This window comes from Lotus japonicus, chromosome 3 (genome assembly GCF_012489685.1).
Source record: "Lotus japonicus ecotype B-129 chromosome 3, LjGifu_v1.2".
NCBI classification, from domain to species: Eukaryota; Viridiplantae; Streptophyta; class Magnoliopsida; order Fabales; family Fabaceae; genus Lotus; species Lotus japonicus.
The window spans coordinates 63,713,762-63,739,397 of NC_080043.1; the positions used below are offsets into that span (position 1 = coordinate 63,713,762).

The 25,636-nt window shown below is 36.8% G+C and overlaps 1 protein-coding gene, 1 long non-coding RNA gene and 1 pseudogene across 2 annotated transcripts; 2 read left to right on the forward strand and 1 right to left on the reverse strand.

Annotated features, from left to right (window-relative positions):
* Positions 1-11,870: 11,870 nt before the first annotated feature.
* On the forward strand, positions 11,871-14,144 carry LOC130749828 (uncharacterized). The gene is made up of 2 exons (XR_009023110.1): positions 11,871-12,191; positions 13,681-14,144. It is a non-coding gene; the product is annotated as an uncharacterized LOC130749828 (long non-coding RNA).
* A 1,063-nt stretch (positions 14,145-15,207) lies between these two features.
* On the forward strand, positions 15,208-19,428 carry LOC130745244 (B-box zinc finger protein 22). The gene is made up of 3 exons (XM_057597416.1): positions 15,208-15,691; positions 17,401-17,826; positions 18,751-19,428. The coding sequence occupies exons 1-3, from the start codon at positions 15,509-15,511 to the stop codon at positions 19,018-19,020; spliced, it is 879 nt and encodes a 292-aa protein (XP_057453399.1). The 5' UTR covers positions 15,208-15,508; the 3' UTR covers positions 19,021-19,428.
* A 2,442-nt stretch (positions 19,429-21,870) lies between these two features.
* LOC130744497 (monothiol glutaredoxin-S17-like) lies at positions 21,871-24,870 on the reverse strand (annotated as a pseudogene).
* Between the last annotated feature and the right edge of the window lie 766 nt (positions 24,871-25,636).

The window sequence follows — 25,636 nt, forward strand, 5'->3', positions numbered from 1 at the left end:
ATAGTAAACACAATGAATTCAATAATGAAAGAATACTTAGAAGGTTTGAATATAGCTTGCGCGTGTAAGATTCTTCTAGCCGCATCTTTCAATCTTCAACCTCTATTTATACTCCAAGGATTAGGGTTTGAACGTTGCATGAGAATGCTACCGTTGGATGGCAGTTCTGGAATTTCCAGCTTCTGCTGTGGCTGAGAATGTTAGGTTAGGTCGTCAGGATAGTACAATTGCTTTTGTACTTTGGATAGTGACTTGACCTTTAACCTCGTTTGACTTCTGATCAGAGGACGCTTCGTGTTGGAACTTGTGAAGCTTGTTGATCAGAGTCAGAGGGAAGCATGGATCCTCTGACCGTTGTACCTTCTGATTCTCAACTCAGAGGATCAACACTTGGTCTTCAGAGCCAGTTGCTTCTAGACTTCGTAGTCTTCACTCTTCAGCTTCTGGATCTTCAGAGTCTTCTACACCATCAGAACTTCTGAGCCTTCAGAATGCCTGGGTTGTCAGAACGTCTGGATCATCAGAACTTCAAGTGAGCTGAGTTCTTATCAGAGCTTGATTTACTTCAGATCTTCTGAAGCTTTTCTACTGTTCAGACTGAACATAGAGATTGCGAAAGCGTTGCTAGGGTCACTCTTTTAGCATAGTGCTTCTGATTTGTGTGAGATTGTGTCAAGGTCAGAGCCTGTTAAGAGCACACTCAGAAAACACGTTAGAGTACCATAATTGTTCATACTAAAAGGTTAACTTGTAATCATCAAAACATAGAGTTGTACTACTAGATCAAAACTTGATCTTACAATCTCCCCCTTTTTGATGATGACAAAACTAAGTATTTTGATGAACAATTCTTAAACAATAAATGAATTCACTCAGAGTTTAGAGAAATAGAATTAGACTTATCCTGATGTGAATGGTTTATTTTTCTCATTCTGAATTCAAGTCACTGCTTGATTCTGAACTTAGCTCCCCCTGAATCTAAGACTTAATGAAAACGTTAGTAATGTCTAGATTCTGAGCTAAAAAATATAAGAGTTCAGAGTGAAAACGCATGACATAGATGAATTTGAATAATCAGAGCGCATAAGTATTCAGAGTCACGAATAGGGTATCAGAGTCAAACTAATATCACTTTAGAAGAAGTGAAATGTATTCCTTGTATTTGCCCAGTGACACATCTATGGTCATAAAGGTGGAACTCTTAGATTCTCCAAAAGAAAAGAAATAATCACACTAACACAGCTTACACATCAAAAACTAGGTTATACTCCCCCTTTTTGTCATAAGCAAAAAACATGTGGTGTGAAAAACTTAGTTTGAAGTACAAGGTACTCCCCCTTAGAGAAGGTCTAAGTTTCAAAAAGATGGAGAAGGAATAAAAAATAAAAAAATGATTAAAAAGAAATTAGTTAATTAATGACATGAGTTAATGCATATGCAGAACATTTACCACCGACCACGAGAGTAAAGAGAAGCTTCAGTTACCAATAACTTATCCTCGAGAAACAGCTTCAGCATTAACGTTTGGAGACCGAATTGAGCGTATAAGTAGCGGTTAAACCATATCAGTCTTCACATCTCATTTTCTTGAACTTAAAAGAGCAATGACATCTTTCATAGCATGCATCGAGCAGTTGAGGAAGAAAGCCTTCGATGAAGATCTCTTCATCAATGCACGCCATCCAGAAGAACCGAGCGTCTATAGCTTGACAAACCGGCTATTGGGCATGAGTTTGAGTCCAGAGTTGGACAACATCCTCAGAAGCTTCCTTAGGTTCATGGAAGAAATGCAAATTTGCTTCCAGAGGGAACAGGAACTGTATGAGGAGATCAGAGTAATAGAGACGACACTGGAGACGGTGGCGGAGGGTCCTGAAAGGCAGGAGTTGCGCCAGAGCTTAGTCCTCTTAGAGCATAGGCAGCATCGTCTGGAGCTTGAGAAAGCAGCGATGCGAAGGCAATGTAGAGAGTTGAGGAAATATCCTCCCTTTTAATTGTGTCAATGCTATGTATGAAGTGTTCAATGAGATTGCAGCAGTGTTATCACAATAGATTGGGATGTTGCTCTCAAGGATTTGGTAATCCTCCAGCTGATGTTTCATCCAGTGCATCTGAGTGCTACATATTGCTGCAGAGATGTATTCTGCCTCTGCAGTGGATAGTGCTATGGTTGACTGCCTCTTGCTTGCCCATGAGACTAAGTTGCTTCCCAGAAATTGACAATTTCCAAAAGAGCTTTTTCTCTCTGTTCTATCTCCAGCATAATCAGCATCACAATAACCTAAAAGCTTATACTCTGATGTTTTCTTATACATCAAGCCAAGGTTAGTGGTGCCTTTCAGATATCTCAGGATCCTCTTAACAGCAGATATGTGGGTTTCCCTTGGATCTGATTGGAAACGAGCACATAAATGAACACTAAACAGAATATCTGGCCTAGATGCAGTTAAGTATAGAAGTGATCCTATCATACCACGATAGAGCTTCTGACAAACTTTACCACTTGCATCTTCTTTCTCCAGAATGCATGTAGGATGCATTGGAGTCTTAGCAATTATGGATTCTGTCATGTTAAACTTCTTCAGAAGTTCTTTAGTGTACTTGCTCTGATGGATGTACGTTCCTTCTGGTGTTTGATCAACTTGTATACCCAGAAAGTACTTGAGTTCTCCCATCATACTCATTTCGAATTCAGCCTGCATCATCTTAGAAAATTCTTTGCATAGAGATTGATTAGCAGAACCAAATATAATATCATCAACATAAATTTGCACAATTAAGATATCATCTTTGTAAGTTTTGCAAAAGAGAGTTGTATCTACTTTACCCCTTACAAACTCATTCTCCAGAAGGAATGAGCTGAGTCTCTCATACCATGCTCTGGGAGCTTGCTTCAGACCATAGAGGGATTTCTTCAATTTGAAAACATGGTCAGGGTTCCTCTCATCTTCAAAACCTGGGGGTTGATGAACGTAGACTTCCTCTAATATGTATCCATTTAGGAAGGCACTCTTAACATCCATCTGATGAAGGATTATGTTGTGATTCACTGAGAAAGAGATCAGCAGTCTGATTGCTTCTAGTCTTGCTACAGGAGCAAATGTTTCAGTATAGTTTATTCCTTCCTGCTGACTGTAGCCTTGAGCAACTAGCCTTGCCTTGTTTCTCACTACATCTCCTTTCTCATTCAGCTTGTTTCTGAAAACCCATTTGGTTCCAATCACATGAACGCTTTGAGGTTTCTTCACTAAGCTCCAAACATCATTCTTGGAAAATTGATTCAGTTCTTCTTCCATAGCCAGAATCCAGTCCTTGTCCTGAAGAGCTTCATCAATGGACTTAGGTTCAATTAATGACACTAATCCTTTCAGACTAAGCAAGGTCTCTTCAGAGGGTCTGAAGGCTGATCTTGTTCTGACTGGTTCATCTTTGTTGCTCAGAATCAATTCCTTAGGATGTGATGCAATGATTCTGCTCTTCTTCTGAGGTTGTGAATCAGAGGGACCAGCTTCTTCTGGATCATCTTCCTCTGGATCAGCTTCCTCTGGAGCTTTGCCTTTGTCAGAAACATTTATGCTTAAATCTGCAAACTTCTCAACTAGCTTTGACTGATCAGAGTCAAGCTTATCATCAAATCTAACATGAATAGATTCTTCAATTGTTTTAGCATCAGTATTATAAAATCTGAAACCTTTAGATCTATCAGAGTAACCAAGTAATAGACATTTAGAAGACTTAGCATCAAACTTATGCAATATATCCTTAGTGTTAAGAACATAACAAACACAACCAAAAGGATGAAAATAAGAAATGTTGGGTTTTATATTCTTCCACAATTCATAAGGAGTCTTATTCAGAATTGGTCTCACAGAGATTCTGTTCTGAATGTAACATGCTGTGTTTACTGCCTCTGCCCAAAAGTGCTTAGCCATGCCAGTTTCTTGGAGCATGGTTCTAGCCATCTCCTGAAGAGTTATGTTCTTCCTCTCAACAACACCATTTTGTTGAGGAGTTCTAGGACAAGAGAAATCACGTGCAATTCCATAGGAATCAAACAGACTCTCAAACTTGTCATTCTCAAACTCTCCACCATACTCACTTCTGACACGCACAATCCTACAAGCGTTCTCGTTTTGCACTTGGGCTATGAAGGTAGAGAACACAGAATGAGAATCATCCTTGCAGGATAGAAATTTTACCCATGTCCAGCGGCTATAGTCGTCAACGATGACCATCCCATATCTCTTGCCACCTATAGACTCAGTTTTCACTGGTCCAAACAGGTCGATATGCAGAAGTTCCAACGGCCTTGAGGTAGAGACAACATTCTTTGCCTTGAAAGGGACTTTTGTGAATTTGCCTTTCTAACATGCTTCACAAAGAGCGTCTGAAGAGAACTTCAGAGTGGGTAAGACCCTGACAAGGTTTAGCTTACTCAGCTGAGAAATCTTTCTCATGCTGGCATGCCCTAACCGTCTATGCCATACCCACTGCTCCTCATTAACAGAAAGAAGACACTTCACATTCTGAGCTTCCAACTCAGATAATCTGATTTTATAAATGTTGTTCTTCCTCCTGCTGTTAAACAGAACAGAGCCATCGATCTGACTTACAGCCCTGCAAGACTTTTGATTGAAAATAACATCATAACCCTTGTCAGCTAATTGACTTATAGACAATAAGTTATGAGTTAAGCCGTCTACCAATAAAACATTATCAATGCATGGACTACTATCTACACAAATAGTACCAGTACCAACAATTTTACCCTTTTCGTTGCCACCAAAGCCAACTTCGCCTCCAGGCTTAAGTTTTAGCTCTTGAAACATACGCCTTTCTCCCGTCATGTGACGCGAGCATCCACTGTCCAGATACCATGATTGGTGTTTCAGTGGAGCTATCAAGGATATCTGCAACATAGATAATCTTGTCCTTAGGTACCCACTTTCTGGGTCCTTTCTTGTTAGTTACCCCAGAGGTTCTGATCACCTTGGGTTTCTCAAAATGATAGTATAAAAGAATTTTAGCATGATATTTAGACATGGAGAAAGTTCCCTTTTTGAGAGGGGGGTTAGCAACTTTAGTAGGTAATGGTTCAGGCAATATGGTACCAGAGGGTACAAAGCATTCATACAATGATTTAGCCTTAGGCATAGAAGACTCATTTCTACTAGAACTAGAATAGCCAATGCCATGCATTCCATTTCTGCCTACGCTTTTAGCCAGGAATCTTTGAAAGGACTTTTCATACTTAGATTCATTTTTACAATCAGAGGCATGACAAGCAACTATTTCTTCTAACTTAGCAATCTGGTTCTTAAGCACAGAGTTAGAATTCACTAAAGCATGATTATCATTTTTCAACTCAGAAATAATTTTCTCATGTTCAGAAGGAGTCTTAGAAGCAGTAGAGAAATCCTTTTTCAACTTTTTATGCTTAGTCAATAAGGAGTTATACTTATCCATTATGTCAGACAAAGCATGTTTTAGTTCAGAGGTTGAGAAAGAAGCGAATACCTCATTTTCATCGTCTGAGTTAGGATCTTCTTCTGATGCTGAGTCAGAGTCAGTTGCATCTTTTGACTCTGCTTCTTTGTCTTTGACAATAGCCATGAGTCCTTGAACTTCACCATCAGAGTCAACATCCTCTAACTCTGATTCGTCAAAAGTCACCATCAGACTTTTCTTTGTCTTGAAGTGCTTCTTTGGCCTCTTGTCATTTTTCAGTTTTGGACAGTCACTCTTGTAGTGCCCTGATTCTTTGCACTCAAAGGATGTGACTTTCTTAATCGAGGACTTCTTCTGGCCTGAGGATTCAGACTTTCCTTTGGCCTTTCCAGAGCCTCTGTACTTGCTCTGCCTGTGCTTCCAGATGCGGTTGAGTCTTTTAGAGATCAGAGTCAGCTCATCTTCATCAGAATCTTCTGATGCTCCTTCAGATTCTTCTACTTTAGCTAGGAGAGCTTTTGACTTTTCAGACTTAGCCTTCTCAGATTTGGATTTCAAGGCTATAGACTTCTTCCTCAGATCTTGCATCTCTGAGCGCTTCAGCTCATGACATTTCAGTATGCTGATGAGTTCTTCTAAACTTATACGCTCAACATCTCTGGTAAGCTCTATTGACGTCACTAAAGGCATCCAGCTTTCAGGAAGACTTCTGATGACCCTTATGACATGATCTTTTGTAGTGTAGCTTTTGTTGAGAGGTCTTATTCCAGCTACAAGCATCTGAAATCTGGAGAACATATCCTCAATGGACTCGTTAGGTTCCATTATGAAGGATTCATACTTCTGGATCAAAGACAGCGCCTTTGATTCTTTCACTTTCTTGTTTCCTTCATGAGACAACTTCAAGGATTCAAAGATGCCCTTGGCAAACTCACGATCTGTAATCTTCTGGTACTCTTCATAGGAAATATCACTAAGAAGAATAACTCTTGCTTTGTGGTGCTGTGAGTAAAGCTTCTTTTGCTCTGCAGTCATCTCTGACCTGGAAATCTTCTTGCCGTCTGCATCAACTGGACGCTCATAGCCATCCACAATGATATCCCAGAGATCTGCATCGAAGCCCATAAAGAAACTTTCAATTCTATCTTTCCAATATTCGAACCTTTGACCGTCGAACATGGGAGGATTTGCATTGTATCCATCTTTCTGTGTTTCACTGGTGGTAGCCATTTGTTTTTCACACCGGCCCGGATCACTGAACACTGTTAGGTGTGGTAATCAGAACTTGCGCTTTGATACCAATTGAAGGTATGAAAAACGGTAGAAGGGGGGGGGGTTTGAATAACGTTTTCAGAATAAAACTTCCACCTTAAGATTTTAGCAAATCTTTTCGAGACACAAGAGGTGCTTAAGATAAGAGATAGAAAAGCACACAAGGATTTTTATCCTGGTTCACTTGATGAATCACTCAAGCTAATCCAGTCCACCCGTTAAGGTGATTTCTTCCTTCTTAGAATGAAGGCAATCCACTAATCAGATAATTGTTACAACTGCACTTGAAACCTACAAGTGACTAACAATACACTAACTTAGCTCACACTAAGATTCACTCTCTTAGTCTTCTCTAGGATCCGATCAACCTTGATCTTCTAAAGGTAACTAAACAATTGTTTAAGAAATCTTGTTTACAAAGAGATTGCTTCTAAAAAGCTTATAGTAAACACAATGAATTCAATAATGAAAGAATGCTTAGAAGGTTTGAATATAGCTTGCGCGTGTAAGATTCTTCTAACCGCATCTTTCAATCTTCAGCCTCTATTTATACTCCAAGGATTAGGGTTTGAACGTTGCATGGGAATGCTACCGTTGGATGGCAGTTCTGGAATTTCCAGCTTCTGTTGTGGCTGAGAATGTTAGGTCAGGTCGTCAGGATAGTACAATTGCTTTTGTACTTTGGATAGTGACTTGACCTTTAACCTCGTTTGACTTCTGATCAGAGGAGCGCTTCGTGTTGGAACTTGTGAAGCTTGTTGATCAGAGTAAGAGGGAAGCATGGATCCTCTGACCGTTGTACCTTCTGATTCTCAACTTAGAGGATCAGCACTTGGTCTTCAGAGCCAGTTGCTTCTGGACTTCGTAGTCTTCACTCTTCAGCTTCTGGATCTTCAGAGTCTTCTACACCATCAGAACTTCTGAGCCTTCAGAATGTCTGGGTTGTCAGAACGTTTGGATCATCGGAACTTCAAGTGAGCTGAGTCCTTATCAGAGCTTGATTTACTTCAGATCTTCTGAAGCTTTTCTACTTTTCAGATTGAACATAGAGATTGCGAAAGCGTTGCTAGGGTCACTCTTTTAGCATAGTGCTTCTGATTTGTGTGAGATTGTGTCAAGGTCAGAGCCTGTTAAGAGCACACTCAGAAAACACGTTAGAGTACCATAATTGTTCATACTAAAAGGTTAACTTGTAATCATCAAAACATAGAGTTGTACTACTAGATCAAAACTTGATCTTACAGGGGTTTGGGTTTGAGTTTAACTTTTGCACCCATATTGAATTTGGGTTTGGGTTTGGGTTTGAGTGTTAAGTTTGGGTTTGGGTGTGAGAATGGCAAAATGAAATGTTGAAATAAAAGAGAGAAAACTAACAGGGAGACTGGTCTGTAGGCAATATTGTCTGTAATGAGCCTACCCGGCCTTGATATGGACCTATGCTTGAGCCTAAATTTTTAGGGCTAGTTTAAACTTGATATACATCTTTGCCCAAATCTAGATCAGGCTCTAAAGCATTTATTTTTATTATATCTGCTTTTGATTATTTTTTAAATTTCTTTCGTTTGTCTATCTTTTCAATTTTTTCTCTATAATCATTATTTACAATAAAATAAATTATGATAAAATTTAAATGTTAATTAAAACAGAGCTGTTTCCAGAAACAATTAACTAATATTTTCTTCAGGTTGAAAATAAGTTTTAATTTGATCCAATAAGCTCAACATTGAATCTTCACTATCAATGTAACAAATATCCCAGTCTTGCTCCAATCCACTCCATCAACTTAGGCCCAAGTTGTTGAACTATTTCTAGCTTCTTCAAAATCGCTGAATGGGTTTGATAGGAAAATAAACGAGTGATATAGCATGTCACTTCAAAAATAAATTTTGTTCACCTCATGTGGAACTTGGTTGTCATCCATTCTTGGTAACATTTTTTCATTGGAAAACTCTTTTTCCTCTCCCTTGTGTTGTGTATCTCATGTCCCTTTGCCTAAAACCACGGTGTATCTCATCTCATGCTTCAAAATATCCAGCTTCAACTCAGTCTCATGCCTAAACAATGGGCCCTCGGTTCACGCTTGCAAATCCTCTATTCCCTAAAACATCGGTTCATGACAGGGCATGACCTAACTTTGTGCTATCTCATTTTGTTTACATAAATCAAAGCATTTCCCAAAATAAGTGGATATATATGTATACATTCTCAGCCAGCTAAAAATGAAGATAGCAAGTTTTTTTATTAAAGAAATCGATTAATGAAAAAACTTATTGGCCAGCCCCCTACCGCTTAGTGCGCTGACCGTGGGGCGAGAGATTAGTCTCACACAGCTATCGGCTGTGGGGATACTTTAATCAAGATAAAAAAAAACGCCTCTCCAACCCAAACAGAATTGGGGATAGATAGCAAGTTTTCAAACAATAAAGAGAGAAAAATATCAAATACTAAAATTCATTACAAAACTTTCAAACTATTTAACAGGAGCTGTACTGAAGTTTTTTTTAATCTTTTTTTATCTATCAGTCTTCGTTGATATTTATATAAATGTCAATTATTTAATATTTATAGAAAAGTGAATAAATAATTAAATACAATATTTTCAGGTAAGATGGTCATATAAAATTTCACACAAAATAGAAAAATCATCCATTGCTGATTGCCATTATAAAGCATGACAGACAGCTTCTAACTACCAACTGGGGGTTCATGGAGAAGCATGTGATTTCCAATGAATTCAGAATCAAAGAAAACTTGGGTTTATTCATGAGATAAAGACTAACTACTGAGTTCTGATACAAAAAGTTATATTGCACATGTTTGTATGTGGCTATGCGCTATATTTGGTAAATCAATTGTTATATATAACTACTAACGGCATTCTTAAACCTCTCTCGCTGCCAAAACTAGCAACAACATCGTTAACTCTCTACTTAAATAGCAGTAGCACCCCCCTAGTGACTGAGATGATAGGCCTAATTATTTGGTATGGAAACAAGATTGTGGAGTGTGGGAAGAAAAACTTTAATTTGGTAAAGATGTTAGCTGTTGATCATGAGTAGATAAAAGTAGTTGACACACATGAGATGTTTAGCAGGATTGCCACCTATGTGAAGCGTACTATAGTAGTCCCAATGAAGATAGTGGTTAATGGAAGAAAAAGATGAAAAAAGAAGTGTAAAATAATACAATTAGATTTTAGTTTGCATTAGACTATCAGCTTTGGGATTGATTGAATTTTTACTGGTTTGACTAATTTTAAAGCACCGAATTGGTTTTGGTCAAGTTCGACTTGTTATTTGTTTGTTCTTACTAATTTTGAAATAATCCAAATTTAACCGATCACTTGACCAGTTCTTGATCCAACTAATAAGAGTGTAAGACTAGCTGGTCCGGCTCGATTTTTTAAAACAACATAATTCAGCAACAATCTTTTGTTACATTGGAGGTGGATCTTTTAAGGCTCCTCCACACTTTTTTTAAAGAAAATATAGCACACTTAAATAATACACACACCTTCTTATATAATGTGAGCATTATTTTAAAGTGAAAGGTAGTTTTTTTTTTTACAATTGATAAATATTAAAATAGTTAAATACATGTTTCATGGTCAAGTAATGGATCTAAAACTGCTTTGATTCCTAAGGATAATCACAAAAAGCTTTTAAAGTTATTAACATAAGCCTTTCAACAAATACTATTATATTATAGCTGTGAATATTTTATACTTCCTCCACTCTAAAATACATACAATTTAAGAGCTCATTAAGTAATATAAAATTAAATTTGATTAAAATATTCATATTTAAAGTTGAGTTATATTAAAGAGAAAAAATGATAATTAACGGTTAAGCGATTGGTAAGAATTGCGATATGTAAAAGTCGGAGGTGATAAGTGTAAGACCCGGATTTTCGCAACAAGTTAATTTCCGACTCACGCGTGGAATCAGTGTAAGCGTGACAGGAGTTTGATATTTGAGAAAGATTAATGAAGAAGAAAGTTCAGGAATTGCTCGAGGAATGTGGCGTTGTTCCTTTCGGAGCTAGTGCGAGTCGTCTGCACACCTGCCTTATGGCGAGCATGTCCAGAATAAGCGATTTCGCTCTTAAAGCAACGTTTTAAGTGAGATTTCGAACTCTTGGAAAATTTAAAGTTTCTCTTTATTTTTCCATCGACCAGCGTTTCATTTCGGAACTCTGGACTGTACGCACGATAGGTTTAACTTTTCGGATGTCCGCCGACGCTAATTTCTTTGCTTCGAAACCTTAGTTTTGAGCGAAGGATGAAGACTTTTTCTATTCGGGACATCTAACGAAGATTCCGTCCGCGCAGCCAGACTTGATTCGACATTTCCAATCTTTCTTCTGTTGGAAGTTTTGTCGTCTGAGCATCACAGCAAAAAGTAGTTTTTCAGGACAGACTAACTTACACCGCTTTTGGCGTTTTGGATATCGTTTTTCCCAAATCTTAGATATTTGTTTTGAGTTTTGGAATTCTGACGCCAGAATCTCTCTTAGAATTCCACGGTGATCGTGCTGCAAAAATCGGAATCGCGAAATTTTCATTTTCCCGCGATTTCGCCTGCTTATAAATAGCTCAAAAAGCAAAAATTCCTTCATTTTCTTCCTTTTGTGGCTGAATTTCGTGGAGAGCAAGGGGGGAGGAGATTTTCGCGAAAACTTGACCAATCTTCGTGCAGTTCGTCCCTACTTCTAGGTATCGAGGTAACTAACACGATACCTACCTCTGATTGTTGTTTCTGTTGCGTTTCTGAAGTCGTTTCTGTGCTCACAGTTTTGAGCTTTTTCTAAAATGGTCCGATTTCTTCGATTTCTTGGTTGGGTTATGTTCCTTACGTTCCCCTGAGTCTAAAACCTCTGTCAGTAAACGCTGATTGTGATCCAGTTGTCCAGGATCTGAAAAACTGTTTCAAAACCCTTTTTGTCTCACATTTCGAAACTTTATTGTCGAAAAGACTTAATCTGACTTCGTGCCTTTAGGATTTGTTGTCACGGATGTCATGAGGATCATTGCTGTCAAATTTGTTTTCAGAACTGATAACTTTGAAGTTTTGAGCCTTTATTTTGGACCAAAATGCCCCTGGATAGTCGTATTTCGGCCCGATTGTCCGAAAATTGTTCTGACAGTTTCTTTGCCTTAGTTTTACCCTAAAACTACCTTGTGAATTGATTTGATCGAAGAAAAAGAGTCGAAGCCCTTTTTCCTTTGAGGCCGTGGGTTATTACCTTTAGGGGGGAGTTTTTCGTTTTCGAAAACTTGTCCTTTCGTACCCGATTGTCGTATTCTGAAGCTTTAATGCTTTGTCTATCGTTTATGTATTGTTTTGCGATCGAACTAATCGATTTTGTTTGGTTTCTGCTTTGTTTTCCTCCGAGGTTCAGTTGAAGGAACTTTGGAATACTCAGAGCAATTGTTTGAGGAAACTTTGTTTGCGAAGCTGGAACAGCTCGAGGTTAGGGCAACTTGCTATATTTAGCTATGATTGCATGATAGGCGTCGATAAATTCGACTTATGCTTTATCTGATGTTGTTTATGATGATGATTTATTGTTATGATTGTTTTCATAACTTATGATATTGATGATGTGTTGAATTGAGCGTTTCGACGCAACTTCGGAGTGGAGGTTCATTGATCTGGTGATCTTTGACATTTCGGGTTGGATGAACAACCCTAGGCAAGTCCGAATGTGGGGTTTGAGACTTAGCCATTTGTTGGGATTCGTTGGAATTCCTAGACTTTCCCCGGGAAATGTATTTTGGGTGGTTGATTTTTTTTGGAAACTTAGAATGATAGAGCTTTCGAAAAATAAAGACTTGGGAAACTTAGACTTTGAGAAATAAACTCATAATTTGACTAATTTGAATTGAAATCATTTTTATTAACGTTTAAGCATAGGAGAACTGAAGGGGAAAAATATTTATGAAAGGCGGGGAAAAGTCGACTTATGTTGTGGGTTTGGAGAGTTTGGAATTGGGAAAGCCATCAAGGTGGGCTATGGTGATGATTGAAAGTCACCGAGTACTCTAGTACTCCTGGTAGTGTTGTTCGAGTCGTGTTGTATTGACCGGCACAGACTCTGGGTTTTGTTTGGGCTGTGTTGTATTGACCGACACTAGACCCTCGTGTATTCTTGTTGGTGGAGTTGTGTTGTATTGACCGACACTAACTCTTGGGTTGTTTTGAGTTTGGGTCGGAGCAGTTTTTGACCATCGAGATTTGATGAGTCAGATGACTCAAGAAGTCATCAAGGGTGATCGCACTCCTTTCATAATTAATTGTCTTTTGTCGCCGAATCGACATATACCTTCGGGTACAGTATATACCTTCGGGTACAGTATATACCTTCGGGTACAGTATATCTATATACCTTCGGGTACAGTATATACCTTCGGGTACAGTATATCTATATACCTTCGGGTACAGTATATACCTTCGGGTACAGTATATCTATATACCTTCGGGTACAATATATACCTTCGGGTACAGCATGCCTTCGGGTAACTCGGCCATTCGATGGGGGATATGATCGACTGTGTGGTTAGGATCGACCTGTTGATGTCAGGCATAGCGGAGGGAAAAGTCGACCCGCAGGGTTAGGACTGATCCGACTATGTCAAGGTTGTAAGTGACACCCGAGGGTTATGGTCGACACAATGCCAGTGTTAGGACCGACTCGATCGTGCCCAGCCTATTTCCTCCGGAACCCTCTTAATTGACGTTGCATTGACATATCATGCACTCTAACTATATTTGTTGAGGTATTGATGATTGAATTGTATTAGAGATTTGATACAATGCAGAACTTATATGTATATATACAACATATAAACATACCCCCCTCTATCGCATGTTGATTGTATATCTATTGTATTCTGTAAGTTGACCCTAGCACCTTGGCTTTGTTTGTATGTTTGTGTTTGGGCGGTCGGCCTGCTGCCAGGCGTCTGTCAGCCGGTTCGTGATGATTCGTCGTGCGGGAAAGACCCGGAGCGAAATGTCTATTACTGAAGCTTTCGACGAGGACCCGGACTTCATGGCTGATCGAGGGAGAGTCGATGATAGTAGTGTGGGATATGGGTGGTTAGAGTCTTTTGAGTTGGTTGTCACTGTCATAGCTCTGATTCGTCTTACTTTTGGGACCGGGTAGGTTCCCGATATATGGCTTTTGTGTGGTTCTCTTGCTGAGGATCACAGAGAGTCTGTCGGACTATAGGGGTCTTGGGTTGAGGCCATTTTGAGGCCGACTTTCTCTTGGATAGTGGTATATTTGATGCTTTTGCGTACAGTTTTGGTTTGTATATATTCGCCTACGAGCATGTTACCTTGGAGTCACTGCGTGTGCGCGTGACGGGATAGTGCAGCAGAGGCTGTACCTTTGTATATGTTGTTTATCGGTTAGTTTAGTTGTTGGGCTTTGTTTTTATTTCTTTATTGCTTTTATTAAAAGGAAACAATCAAAAAAAAAATTACCTGTTTTCCGCGTAAAGTTTATTTTTGGTTATTAAAGTGACACCTGGAAATCGGGGTGTTACAATAAGTGAGAAATATAATATTAAAACATGGATATAATGAAGAAGATGTGACAAATAGTCTTAGATTTGTGAAACAACAACTATTTTAAAAAAACTGTGAAAAATTAAAACTACAACCATTTTAGAACGAAGAGAATATTCAAAAATTAAATTCAAACAACGTATTAACTATCATGTTTGGCAATAACAAAAATTCAAAATTCTACTATTTTTTTATAGGTCACTCCTAAGTCCTAATTAACTTTTCTAGTTTTGCTACTATTACTAAACTTATCATGACTTACTTTACCAGAGCATGACCCTTTACAAACTCCAGAGTTTATAAAAAAAAAAAAAAAACTCTACAATTTATGGTTGTGAGAAACCATATAAATGATGAGTATCACAAGTATCTCCTAAAATTTGGTGTAAAAGAATTGTCGTGATTCTTCTAATAACAATGTTTTTAACCGCCAATTTTTACACTAGATGTAGTAGTTTTTTACAGCCATAATTTATATATTGTAAAAATAAATATATTTTCCTAATAATTTGTGAGACCGCCTCAAACTTGAGTATTTATTTTGCAGGATTTGGAAACTTGGCTAATATTTTTTTTTTAGTTTTCGACGATTCAAAAATACTAAAATTGCATCTTTATTTTGCACGAGTAATAAGACGCTTGCTAGACACATTTTTTATTTTTAACTTTTCACATTTAGCAGCAGTTCATCAAGAGTAGGGAAACACCGATTCACCTATAATGTAATACTTTAATTTTTCCGAATCTAATAAATATCTTATACATTAAATATTATTTAAAAGTACCATGGAAATATCTTGTTCAAACTTCCACTACAGTCAAACACCACAGCCATGCAACTTGGAAAAAACAAGATATTTGTTCTTTGTAATGTAATGTTTTTTGCTGGATTTTTATTACATTACAGTTCCAACTTCCATGAACAAAGCCAGCAAAGGCGGTCTCCTCTGCCACGACACTACCCACTAGCTGCCACGTGTACACCGAGCTTCGTGGCACCAAAATATCCTCCATTTTCCTTCCTTTCTTTCTTTCTTTCTTCCCCGCTTCTTAAACCCTCTCTTCAATGCGCGTTAACCTGCTTCCTCTATATTCTATCTCTCTATCTTCTTCTTCTTCTTCTCTCAATTTCCACCGCAAAATCACTCTGAATTTGATCAAATTTTATAGACAAGAGGAACAATTTTGGAGATAAGCAAGGGATTTTGAAGAGGATGAAGATTCAGTGTAACGTGTGTGAAGGTGCGGAGGCGAAGGTTCTGTGCTGTGCTGATGAGGCAGCGCTGTGTTGGGATTGTGATGAGAAGGTTCATGCTGCTAATAAACTCGCTAGCAAGCACCAGAGAGTTCCTCTTTCTCTCTCTTCCTCTCATATGCCTAAATGTGATATTTGCCAGGTAATTTCTTTTTTCTGTTATTGCAGAATAGAGAGATTTTCTATTTGATTTTATAACTGCTAAATCCATGGAAAAAGGAATATTGGGTATTATCAAATCAAAGAGTTGTTTTGGATTGTATCCACTTTTGTTGCTGATTTTGCAATAAGTTAGTTTTAGCTGTTGGCAAGTTTTGTAATGGCCTATTCCTATGTTTGGATTGATGGGAAGTGGTGGAATGTGATGAAATGGAAGGGAATGTTAGTTATTAAATATTGGATTGTTTGGTTTTGTTAAATGAGGATGGAATGAAATGGAAGGGGATGGAAGCTATTTCATCGCGTATCGTTATTTACCGTAATACGGTAATACCATTAATTTTCTTACGCCCAAATTGGATGGAAGAGGATTGAGTGGAAACACTTGTGGCTACTAAAACTATGTCTTAGTCATAGGTTAGCTATGTTTGGATATCTGTTGACACGAGTGACTTTTGCACACACTTTAAGATAAATGTGAACAAGACTCTTATTTTGGATTGAGATGAAAGTCCGTTCACATTTCACTCAAGTGTTATCTGAACACTCACTTAGTGTGAAAAATTAGTTTCATTTTTATTAGATAGATTTCTTAATCTATTTTTTGATTTCATACTTAGTCTAAAAAATTAGTTTCGATTTTATTACATAGATTTCTATTTCCATTTTTTATGATTTCAGTTTTAAATACAAAACTGCCATATTGTTTTTACCTTGTATCCTGTTCTCAAAGTTTTTTAAAGGAATCACTGTTTCCTTTTCAAAACACTGAAAACAATGTGAAAGTTTTTTAGTTAAAATGGAAAACAAGAACTGAAAAAATAAATTGGTAATTGCAACTGGTCCTTACATTTTGAGTTTTTACAATAAATTCCATTTTTTTCTATAGTTACTAAAAGAGGGCATTCATATTTCTCTATTTATATTTTTGAATTTTAATAATGACATCATTGATTCAATTGCGTGAAGGTGAAGTCTTTGAATGGTTATGGGGCATCTTAAATATATCATACATCCTTGGAACTTACTTTAAATCTTAATAGATTAGGGGCAATAATATTAATTGGAATCATGTTGAACCCTAATTGTAATCTATACTTCTTCATTTTTGTGTCTAAACTAACAATAATGCACTTTTCTGATTCTCACATTTATTAATTACCTGTTTCAATCTCTCACCTGTGCTTCATGGAGATATTCATTTGCTTTCGTGTCTTCCTCTCTTCCACTTCCTCTCCTTCTCTTTGAGCATGTTTTCATATTTTAGATTTTGGGGAGGGGAAGGGAAGATGTTGGGAAGTTAAAGCATGACCTTGCTATGAGAAGGAGCTTACACATCTTAATAGTTGTTCAGACTTCAGACTTTTTCTTTGTTGGTGGTAACAATAATCTTCTGCGTGCTTCTTGTAACAAGTTAGCATGTGGAATGTGCTTGAGATATTCATTAATTGCTTTTTTATTTCTTTCACCATATTCAGAAGTCAATTCTTTACCTTGGATATGCTAGTCTCTAGTATTAGCCTACTTTGAAAAACCTGTTGCTTCCTTTCAGGAAATAGGAAAAGTTTGGTGTTTATATGGACTCAGAACCTTCTTAATTTGTTATTTGTCCTGATTTAGTTTAAATGAGTTAGAAATGTTTGTTATTTTGGATAAGCTTGTGGTGATGGTAGAGTCTGCTACTCATTACAGGAAGCATTTGGCTATTTTTTCTGTCTAGAGGATCGAGCTCTACTTTGCAGAAAATGTGATTTGTCGATACACACTGCAAATGCATATGTCTCTGGTCATCAAAGATTTCTACTCACTGGTGTAAGAGTAGGCCTTGAAGCTACAGAACCTGGGGCTTCCTCAACTTCTTTGAAGTCAGATTCGGGAGAGAAAAATTCTGATACGAAGTCTTCTTCTGTCTCCAGAAAGGTTTCTGCAATGCTTCAGTCATCAGATTACAATGAAGTGTTACCCACTGAAGTTGGAGGATTTGGGGAGTTTCCACCAGCTAAGGCGTCTTATGGTGGTGGTTCTACAGCTGGAAACATCTCACAGTGGTCAATTGATGATTTTTTTGGGATTAATGAATTTAGTCAGAACTATAATTACATGGATGGATCATCACGGGTATGTCCATAGTTGTTGCAGTATAACCCTCATAATTTATTGTCATCCAGATCTGGATGCAATGTTACCTGGTATCTCCTGTTCATTTGTTTTGTTATATCGTAGAGTTTCTATCTTTTGATGCTTTGTCTATTTACTGGGGTTCGTGTTCCAGAACACATATCTAACTTTCATCATGGACTAATTATCTTTATTATACAGTACATACCCGTTTACTCTCTCGCACACATACATGGGGGATGCATGCCCTCGCATACTAACTTTTGCACGTTCCCATGATAAACTGAATCTACACCAGGTGCCTATGCTCATTGCTGCCGAAGGGCTTAACCTGTCACTTATTATACTTGAAAAATAACTGGACAAAAGGATTATTAGATAGGAAGTTGAGGGACCGTGATAGGGATGACCCTGTCTTTCAAGGGTTTATGCCCTGCTAACATGGTCACATGACTAAACAACTGAAAAACATAGATTTCATAAATATGCTGCAAATTTTGGTCAGGAAAAGGTGTTGTATTGACTACATTGCGGATGATAAATTTGACAGTTTGTGAAGAACTGTGGGGTACATGATTGGATGATGAGCTATTGTTGCATCACTATCTATCAAAAACTGATATTTTCCCACATTAAGATTATTAAACTCATTCAGTTGATTGTTCTCGCATTTTTTCGTGTATTTGTTTACTTTGTAAGGTATATAGACAAACTACACAATGTATACATTATATCTGCATCTATGTTGTTGCCTAAATTAGTGACCAAACTGAGTGCTTTGACATTATAAACAATTGTTCATGACCTATCCATTCAAATTGTGCTTTGATATTGGTTAAAAGCTTTGTTATAGTCTTAGCTCTATGGTTGTAGGGTTCTGTGATTTTCTTTTTCACCTCTTGTTTATCGGATGAGTTTGTGCAGGCTGACAGTTGTAAGCTTGGGGATTCTGATTCTCCTTTTTTAAGATCCGGTGAAGACGAAATGGAGGATGATGACTGCTTGGGACGTGTTCCAGATTCATCCTTGTCAGTTCCTCAGATTCCATCCCCACCTACAGCTTCTGGTTTACACTGGCCAAAAAACCCTCAATATTCATCTGATAGTGGCCTTTTTGTTCCTGACATATCTTTTTCTAGCATGCAACGGCCACAGAGTAGTAGTATTTTTTCAAGACCACGCAGGCATATTTAATTTGTTTCCTCTCATCCCTTCCCTAATAACCTTCAGACGGTTTTGCTTTTTTTATTTGTTATCTGGTTTGATGCTATTGATTAGCTAAGAATTTCATCATGGATGTCTCTGTTTCTTCTTGGGAGTGAATTTCTAACTCCACTTATTGGGTGTGAAAGGCTTTCCAATTAAGTTTGGTCCTGCAGCACTCTTACTTCATTTCTAGAATCCACTGCAGATGCTGCATCTATTTATTTATCAGGTATCTTGTTCAATATGTGTAGGTTGTGTTAGTAGTTTGCTTCTTCACAATACTTAACAATGAGAGGGTTGTATTATAGATGATGACTTTTTCTTCCATTGATATTATTGAGGAAAAGTAGGAATGATTCAAATGCATTTTCCAGAAAGTTGTTGGACTTATTATCATTATTATTATTATTAATAATAACAGTTATGATTACTATTATTATTAAGAGTGATGAGAAAAAGCTCATAAATGAGTTGTGTGACATTTCTAAGGATTTGCCTTTGGAAAAAATAAATTGAGAAATTGTTTTGGGATTGGCAATAGAGGTTTATTCGTGACAAATCTAACCAAATGATTGCCACTTGCCAGGATCTGTTGCTAGTTGTGTTACATTTTTGAAATGGGAATTTTGCTGTTTATAGTCATGACTCGAGTGGGATTACTTCTTATTGGCGATACTTGTAGTCTGTACTAAAAATTTATGATGAATCTAAAGTTCACTTAATTTCTGAAATGAGGATTGTTATTTGGCATGATGCCAATAAACACACCTCAGACACCAACAGCTTTTTTTTTTATGTGAAAAAAAAACTAGAGTGCTATAAATTAAAGTGAGATTAGCAGGAAGTTATCAGATTCAAGGGGTGGAGATGTATTTATATAGAATATATTGTTTGAATAAATTTTGTAAATGAATGTTTCAGTGAAGAGTTTGTTTAAGAGTATTGTTAATTTCTTGTAAAATTTTGAAATTTTTGTGTTAAAATAATACCCTTTAAATATCTAGTATTTTATAATTTTTCATTTAATTTTAAACAACATATTTTAAACGGAGACACAAATATCATTGACACAGTTCAGAAATGGTTGGTGAGAAGTTAAGACCTATGATTTGTGGAAAGCGATGCCTTGTCTGTTACCCAAATGCTTGCAAATCTGAATCATAATGCTTTCCCTTTTCCTTTGATTGCCTCTTGCACCTTGACGGTGAGATGACCCAAGTTTGTTGGGAGGTCTCTACCACGATGACACGACATATGACAAAAAAAAAATCCCTGCTATGATAAAACAACACATTTCAATGCATACTCACAATAAGCGACGTATAATTTATGGCGGTTTAGACTGTCATGAAGTTCTAAAAATAATAAAAGCACATTTCTAGTAATCTCAAACGCCAAAAATATGTATGTCCAAAATATGTTTGCGAAATGCAAGACAAGTTTAAGAGTGTGTAATAGTGTATTTAAAAGAGTGTTGTTGATATTCTTTTAGTCGGATACGAAACTAGCTTGTTCTAAAATAGGTAAGTTGCCCTTAAGAGAAAAAAAAAATCCCACATATGTATGGACAAGGGTGAATCTCAATCTACAACACCTAAACTAGCTTGTTCTAAAATAGGTAAGTTCCCCTTGAGAGAAAAAAAAAATCCCACATATGTATGGACAAGGGTGAATCTCAATCTACAACACCTAAAGGACAAAGGGATATTCCTTTGAGATAAAACTTCCACCAGCCATGCATTAATATGAGATTGTTGTTGTTATCATTATTGAGCTGATTGGTGAACATATAAATAATGATAATTTTGCAGACACCTGATGCTTATAAACTCTGGAATTATTTTTATACTACCAGAAATTACAGGTGGTGTCGAGTGTCTGTCACTATTTATATATTCACCGATAATTTTTGTTATTTATTATAATTATGTCACCCAAAATATCTCCCTCAAAGTTGGTACATGTGACCAAGTGTTCGTACTAGATACCCTACATGTAATTTAATACTAGATTTGAACCAAAAGAAATAAATGAAAAATCCGAAGTGTGAGTCCTCTAAAAGCCCACATCTTGAACTTTTTATTCCTCCATGATCATACTATTATCTAAGCCCGTGCTTTGCACGGTTAATGTAGTGTTATTAAAAAATAAAAAATATAATTATAAATTAATATATATTAATGTATGATTTTGAGATATTAATATAAATCAAATAATTATCTGTATTAAGCAATTATCTAGTGTAAAAAAATATAATTGTCTATATATTTTGTGGATATAAACAATGAAATATATCAATCGAAAAGCCTATTATTGTGAGATGTGAGAGCATCAAATCGTGAGTGTACAATCATAAACGGGTGGTTGAGATTTAATATCATTTAATCATGTGACTTTTTTAATAAATCATATGACTTATGTTTTAATCTTGACAATTTATGCTAGATTTAATGGTCACGATTTAATAGTCTTATTTCTCAAAACAAACATTTCTCTCACTTGATACGCTCATTATCAATCACATTGACTTTTTTTTGGTACATTGAAAAGATAAATTGCACTCTCTAGAAATTGATTCATATACCTCCCACGCCCAACTGCAAAGAAATTCATCCATCTAGTTTACCACTTCTTCTTATGCAAACATTTAATAAGACAAACAAAAATGAATTTCCCCCGAAAAAACAAAGGAAACAGAACAAAATTTGCAGCTTTGATAAAGAACAAATCGTTTCGCCTTTGCCACAGTAGACAAACTAATAAAAGGCAAGGGTTGTGTAGCATTATATAGTTTGAAAATTTTAGGCCCTTCATAGTTAATAAAATAAATATGCCTTAGATAAATAGTTAATGAAATAAATATCACTATACAAAAACTAAGACATCAACCATGACACTATGTGCAGACATTTACAATATCATTAGTCATTAGCCATATATGATTTAACACCACATAATACATAACTATTTAACAGTTATTTCAGGGAACACTTGGATCCCATCAAAGTCATTATGCTATCCTGTCATGCAAATTGATCCCAAGGAATTGCAATGGACCTGCGTGCATGGAAGAAAACCCTTTAAAACCCTATCTTTCTCATGCTCTAATATCAGTGTCGGGAGTTAAGTAAGTAAATTTTGGTTTACCCCCAAGTTGTTGGTCTCTAAGCTCTCTTAACTGCATTTGGTCCATTGGTCTGAAGCATCTTAGTTCTTGCCTAATTTCAATCTTGTAGCCTAAGAGAACATCAACTGATGCAGGGTTAGAATGAAGCTTTCTGGTATTGCGATCACTTTGGTCATCGACATTAATAGTTCTCTTGTCCTCCTTGATGGTTGATAGGTTGGATGCCTCATTAGCATGGTCATAATGTATGTCTTTAAACCTTAAACTTTCTGGACATAAATCTGGTTAATCTCGCTGAGCCTAGATATTTGTACAACCAATGTTGTTGGGGCTTCATCTGCTGGACAATTTTCAATATACCCTTCAACTTGGAATGTGATCTTCTCAAATCAACCATTAACTGCAGCAAGTTTAATAGGACAATTCACCCGAGCGCAAAATTACAGTTGAAGATATCAAGCTCTATCAGTTGGAATTAAAAAAAAAAGAAGGAAGAAAATTAACTTTAAGAAGAGGGAAAAGAAGCAACCACTAAACACCTTTTTCAAAGAATGATTTTTAAAATTTACATCAAACCCTTGTATCCAAACCTCAAGTTCACTGGGAAGAAGAATGGTGTCTGAGGTTTACCTTCAAAGAGAAACTGGAAAGAAAACCCCATTGATAGCCCCAACTCGTGATTGAAGTGCGTGTGAAAAACCTTGATAAGCATCTGAAGACAAATCAACAAATACAAATTAGAAGAACATACACACATGATTGAAGATCGAGCCAAAGTGGTGTGGAGGGTTACCGGGAATACAATCCAGTCCACAAAGCTATTCTTCCCAACGCAAATGAAACAGTAAACGATGGAGTGACCAATAGGTAACTTGGCATGTACTAAAATTAAATATTGAAGTATGTATCGTTCTCCCTCACCCGGTATACCATACTGATTTGTCTTCAGCCCAAACTATCTTTAAGATCTTTGGAGCATGTAATCAAACTGAAAACCTTCTTCCCAGAAGGACCTGTAAGAGTCTAAGCCTTCTACCCTTCTGATATGTCTCATCTAGGGCCTATCTATCATAATCCCCTATGAAAACACAATTACTTAGAGGACCCTTTAGAAGGATAAGCCTTAGCAACCCATATGCTACCTTCTTATCAACCTACAAAAATAAATGAAACTTTTGTCATAATTTAAGAAAAAAAAGAACATGAAAAAAGTACTACAAAATCAATACAAACCCCATGGCATTTTTCAATATGTCAACAGTCATGATTTCAGGAGGCATAATAGGTAACTTGGCATGTATTAAAATGTCTCTAACTCGCCGCACAAAAGAATTATCAATCCGACCTAGGTGATACGACATGTCAGCAACCACTACCTGTACATTGGCATACAGTTTCCCTCAAAATAAAGGTATAATTCATGTTTCTATTCTAAAGAATGTAGATACCATGGTAGCTGCAACAACCTCTCCATGAAGCCAATGCTCATAGCCAAACCCTATTTCTATTGCCTTACATAAGTGCCACTGGAAAGAGAGTTTAAATCAAAGAGGGAAATTTACTGATAAAGAAACGTTCTCTTGCTGAAGAATTTCAACTACCTTCCTACGGAAACCACACTTTGGTTCATCTGGTTTTCCCTTCATAAACAGTATAACCGGGCTTGAATTTACCAGGTTCTCTAGCCAAGAGGTTAAGGTTGTACTCAAATCAGTAGATTTAGAAGTGCCACCCTTGGCATTTCCTGATTCTGTTAATTTTGTTTCACCAACGGTACCTATCCCATGATCTTTGAAAAACTCGTGTAATTCCCCACTCTCATGCATAGCAATTGCTATGTCACACCCACCAAGAACGTAGGCCAGCACTTAGAAAACTTAAGTCATCACGAATCTCTAAATCTGACAGGATATCAAAACTTCCAAATTTGACCTTTTCTTCCTTCAAACCTTCAACAGCTTTTCCTGCTAAATCCACATTTTTGCTCTTTAGGACTTCCTTTCATGAAAAGCATGATAGGGTGATAGTCAATAAGCTGCTGCAATCGCTTTTTTCAGAGGACTACTAAGCCCAAGTTGAACTTGACATTTTTCATTTGCAGAATCATTGTCTTCTACAAATTCTTTCACTGTTTCATAAAAAAAAAAAAGATCCTGCAGCAATTCCAAGACTGGCAAAAGATGCAGCTTCACCAGGGTCAGCCTGCTACTTTAGCAACCTTATTAGCTAAACTTGAAAGATCAGCTCCTTCCTATGTATCAACGAACTTGCCGTCCTAACAGATAAATTAAAGACTACTAATCAACTAATAAAATCAAGTAAATAAGGTAACAACATGACATTTTAACCCCTAATAACAGGTTGAATCATCATAGAGTATTAAGATTGCAATATAACAAAGATACTCTTTTGTGTAATGGAGAAATTTTTCTTATAAAAAGGAAGAAATATACCAAAATCGAGTCTTAATAATAAACCTGCAAAAGCTTAGATAACAAAACATCATCTATCAGCACAACAATTCATGAGTAAAGAGATGCTGCAGATCAAAGTTTCCATCTAGTTCTATTCTTCTTTACATGTTTCAATAAAACATGCTAAAACAGTTCACACTTATATTAATTACTGAGTAAGATTCATAACCAAAATGACTCCAAAAACTGAATAATGTTCAGTCAGGTTACTATGATAACCTTCACAGAGAAATCCATACCAACTTTTAAAGAATTAGAAAACAAAATCAGAAATTAAGTCTACACAATTCTTCCTTGGCCTCACTTGTGCACAAGCTCATGAAGATTTAATGGGGAAAGCAAGAATATGGAACTACATCGACAAAGTAATTTTCAATATATAAAACCAGAAACCATGTTGTACGACTGGAACTTCAACATCAGAAACTACATAACATAAGCTACCTTTTAAAGAAACAAATTCAAAACCAAGAAAACCACTGATTTGGGAACAAATTCAGAATGTTTACCTATATCTTCTAAACTGGTGTTTGGAATGTAGTTCGATGTCAAATGAATGTCAGAAAAGCAGCCTTTTTACACATGTATTGGTTGCATCCTTGAGAAACAAAAGTTATGAAACAGAAAAGAGAAGAGAAAACAAAGCAAACAATTCTTGGATGAACAAATATCAATCTATGTGTCTCGGGGTATGAGATTCTCATGTTACCTCAAAATAAGAGAAAACCATCTCCCTCAGCACCCATGATAATCATTCACGTGATTTTGTGTCAAACACCTTCAATCAAATGATTTTCCAGAAAATGCAACTAAAGAAATACTATGCACAATGAATGTTTCATAGATGAATCATCATAAATAAGATAAACATGGTGCAAAACTGATGAACTCAAGAATCAACTAATCGTATTATTGAGAAAACAGAGTATCAACACTCAAGAATTGAGGTTGAACTCGAGATCACAACAATGGAAACTGGAATGCAACACAAACCCTAGCCTCT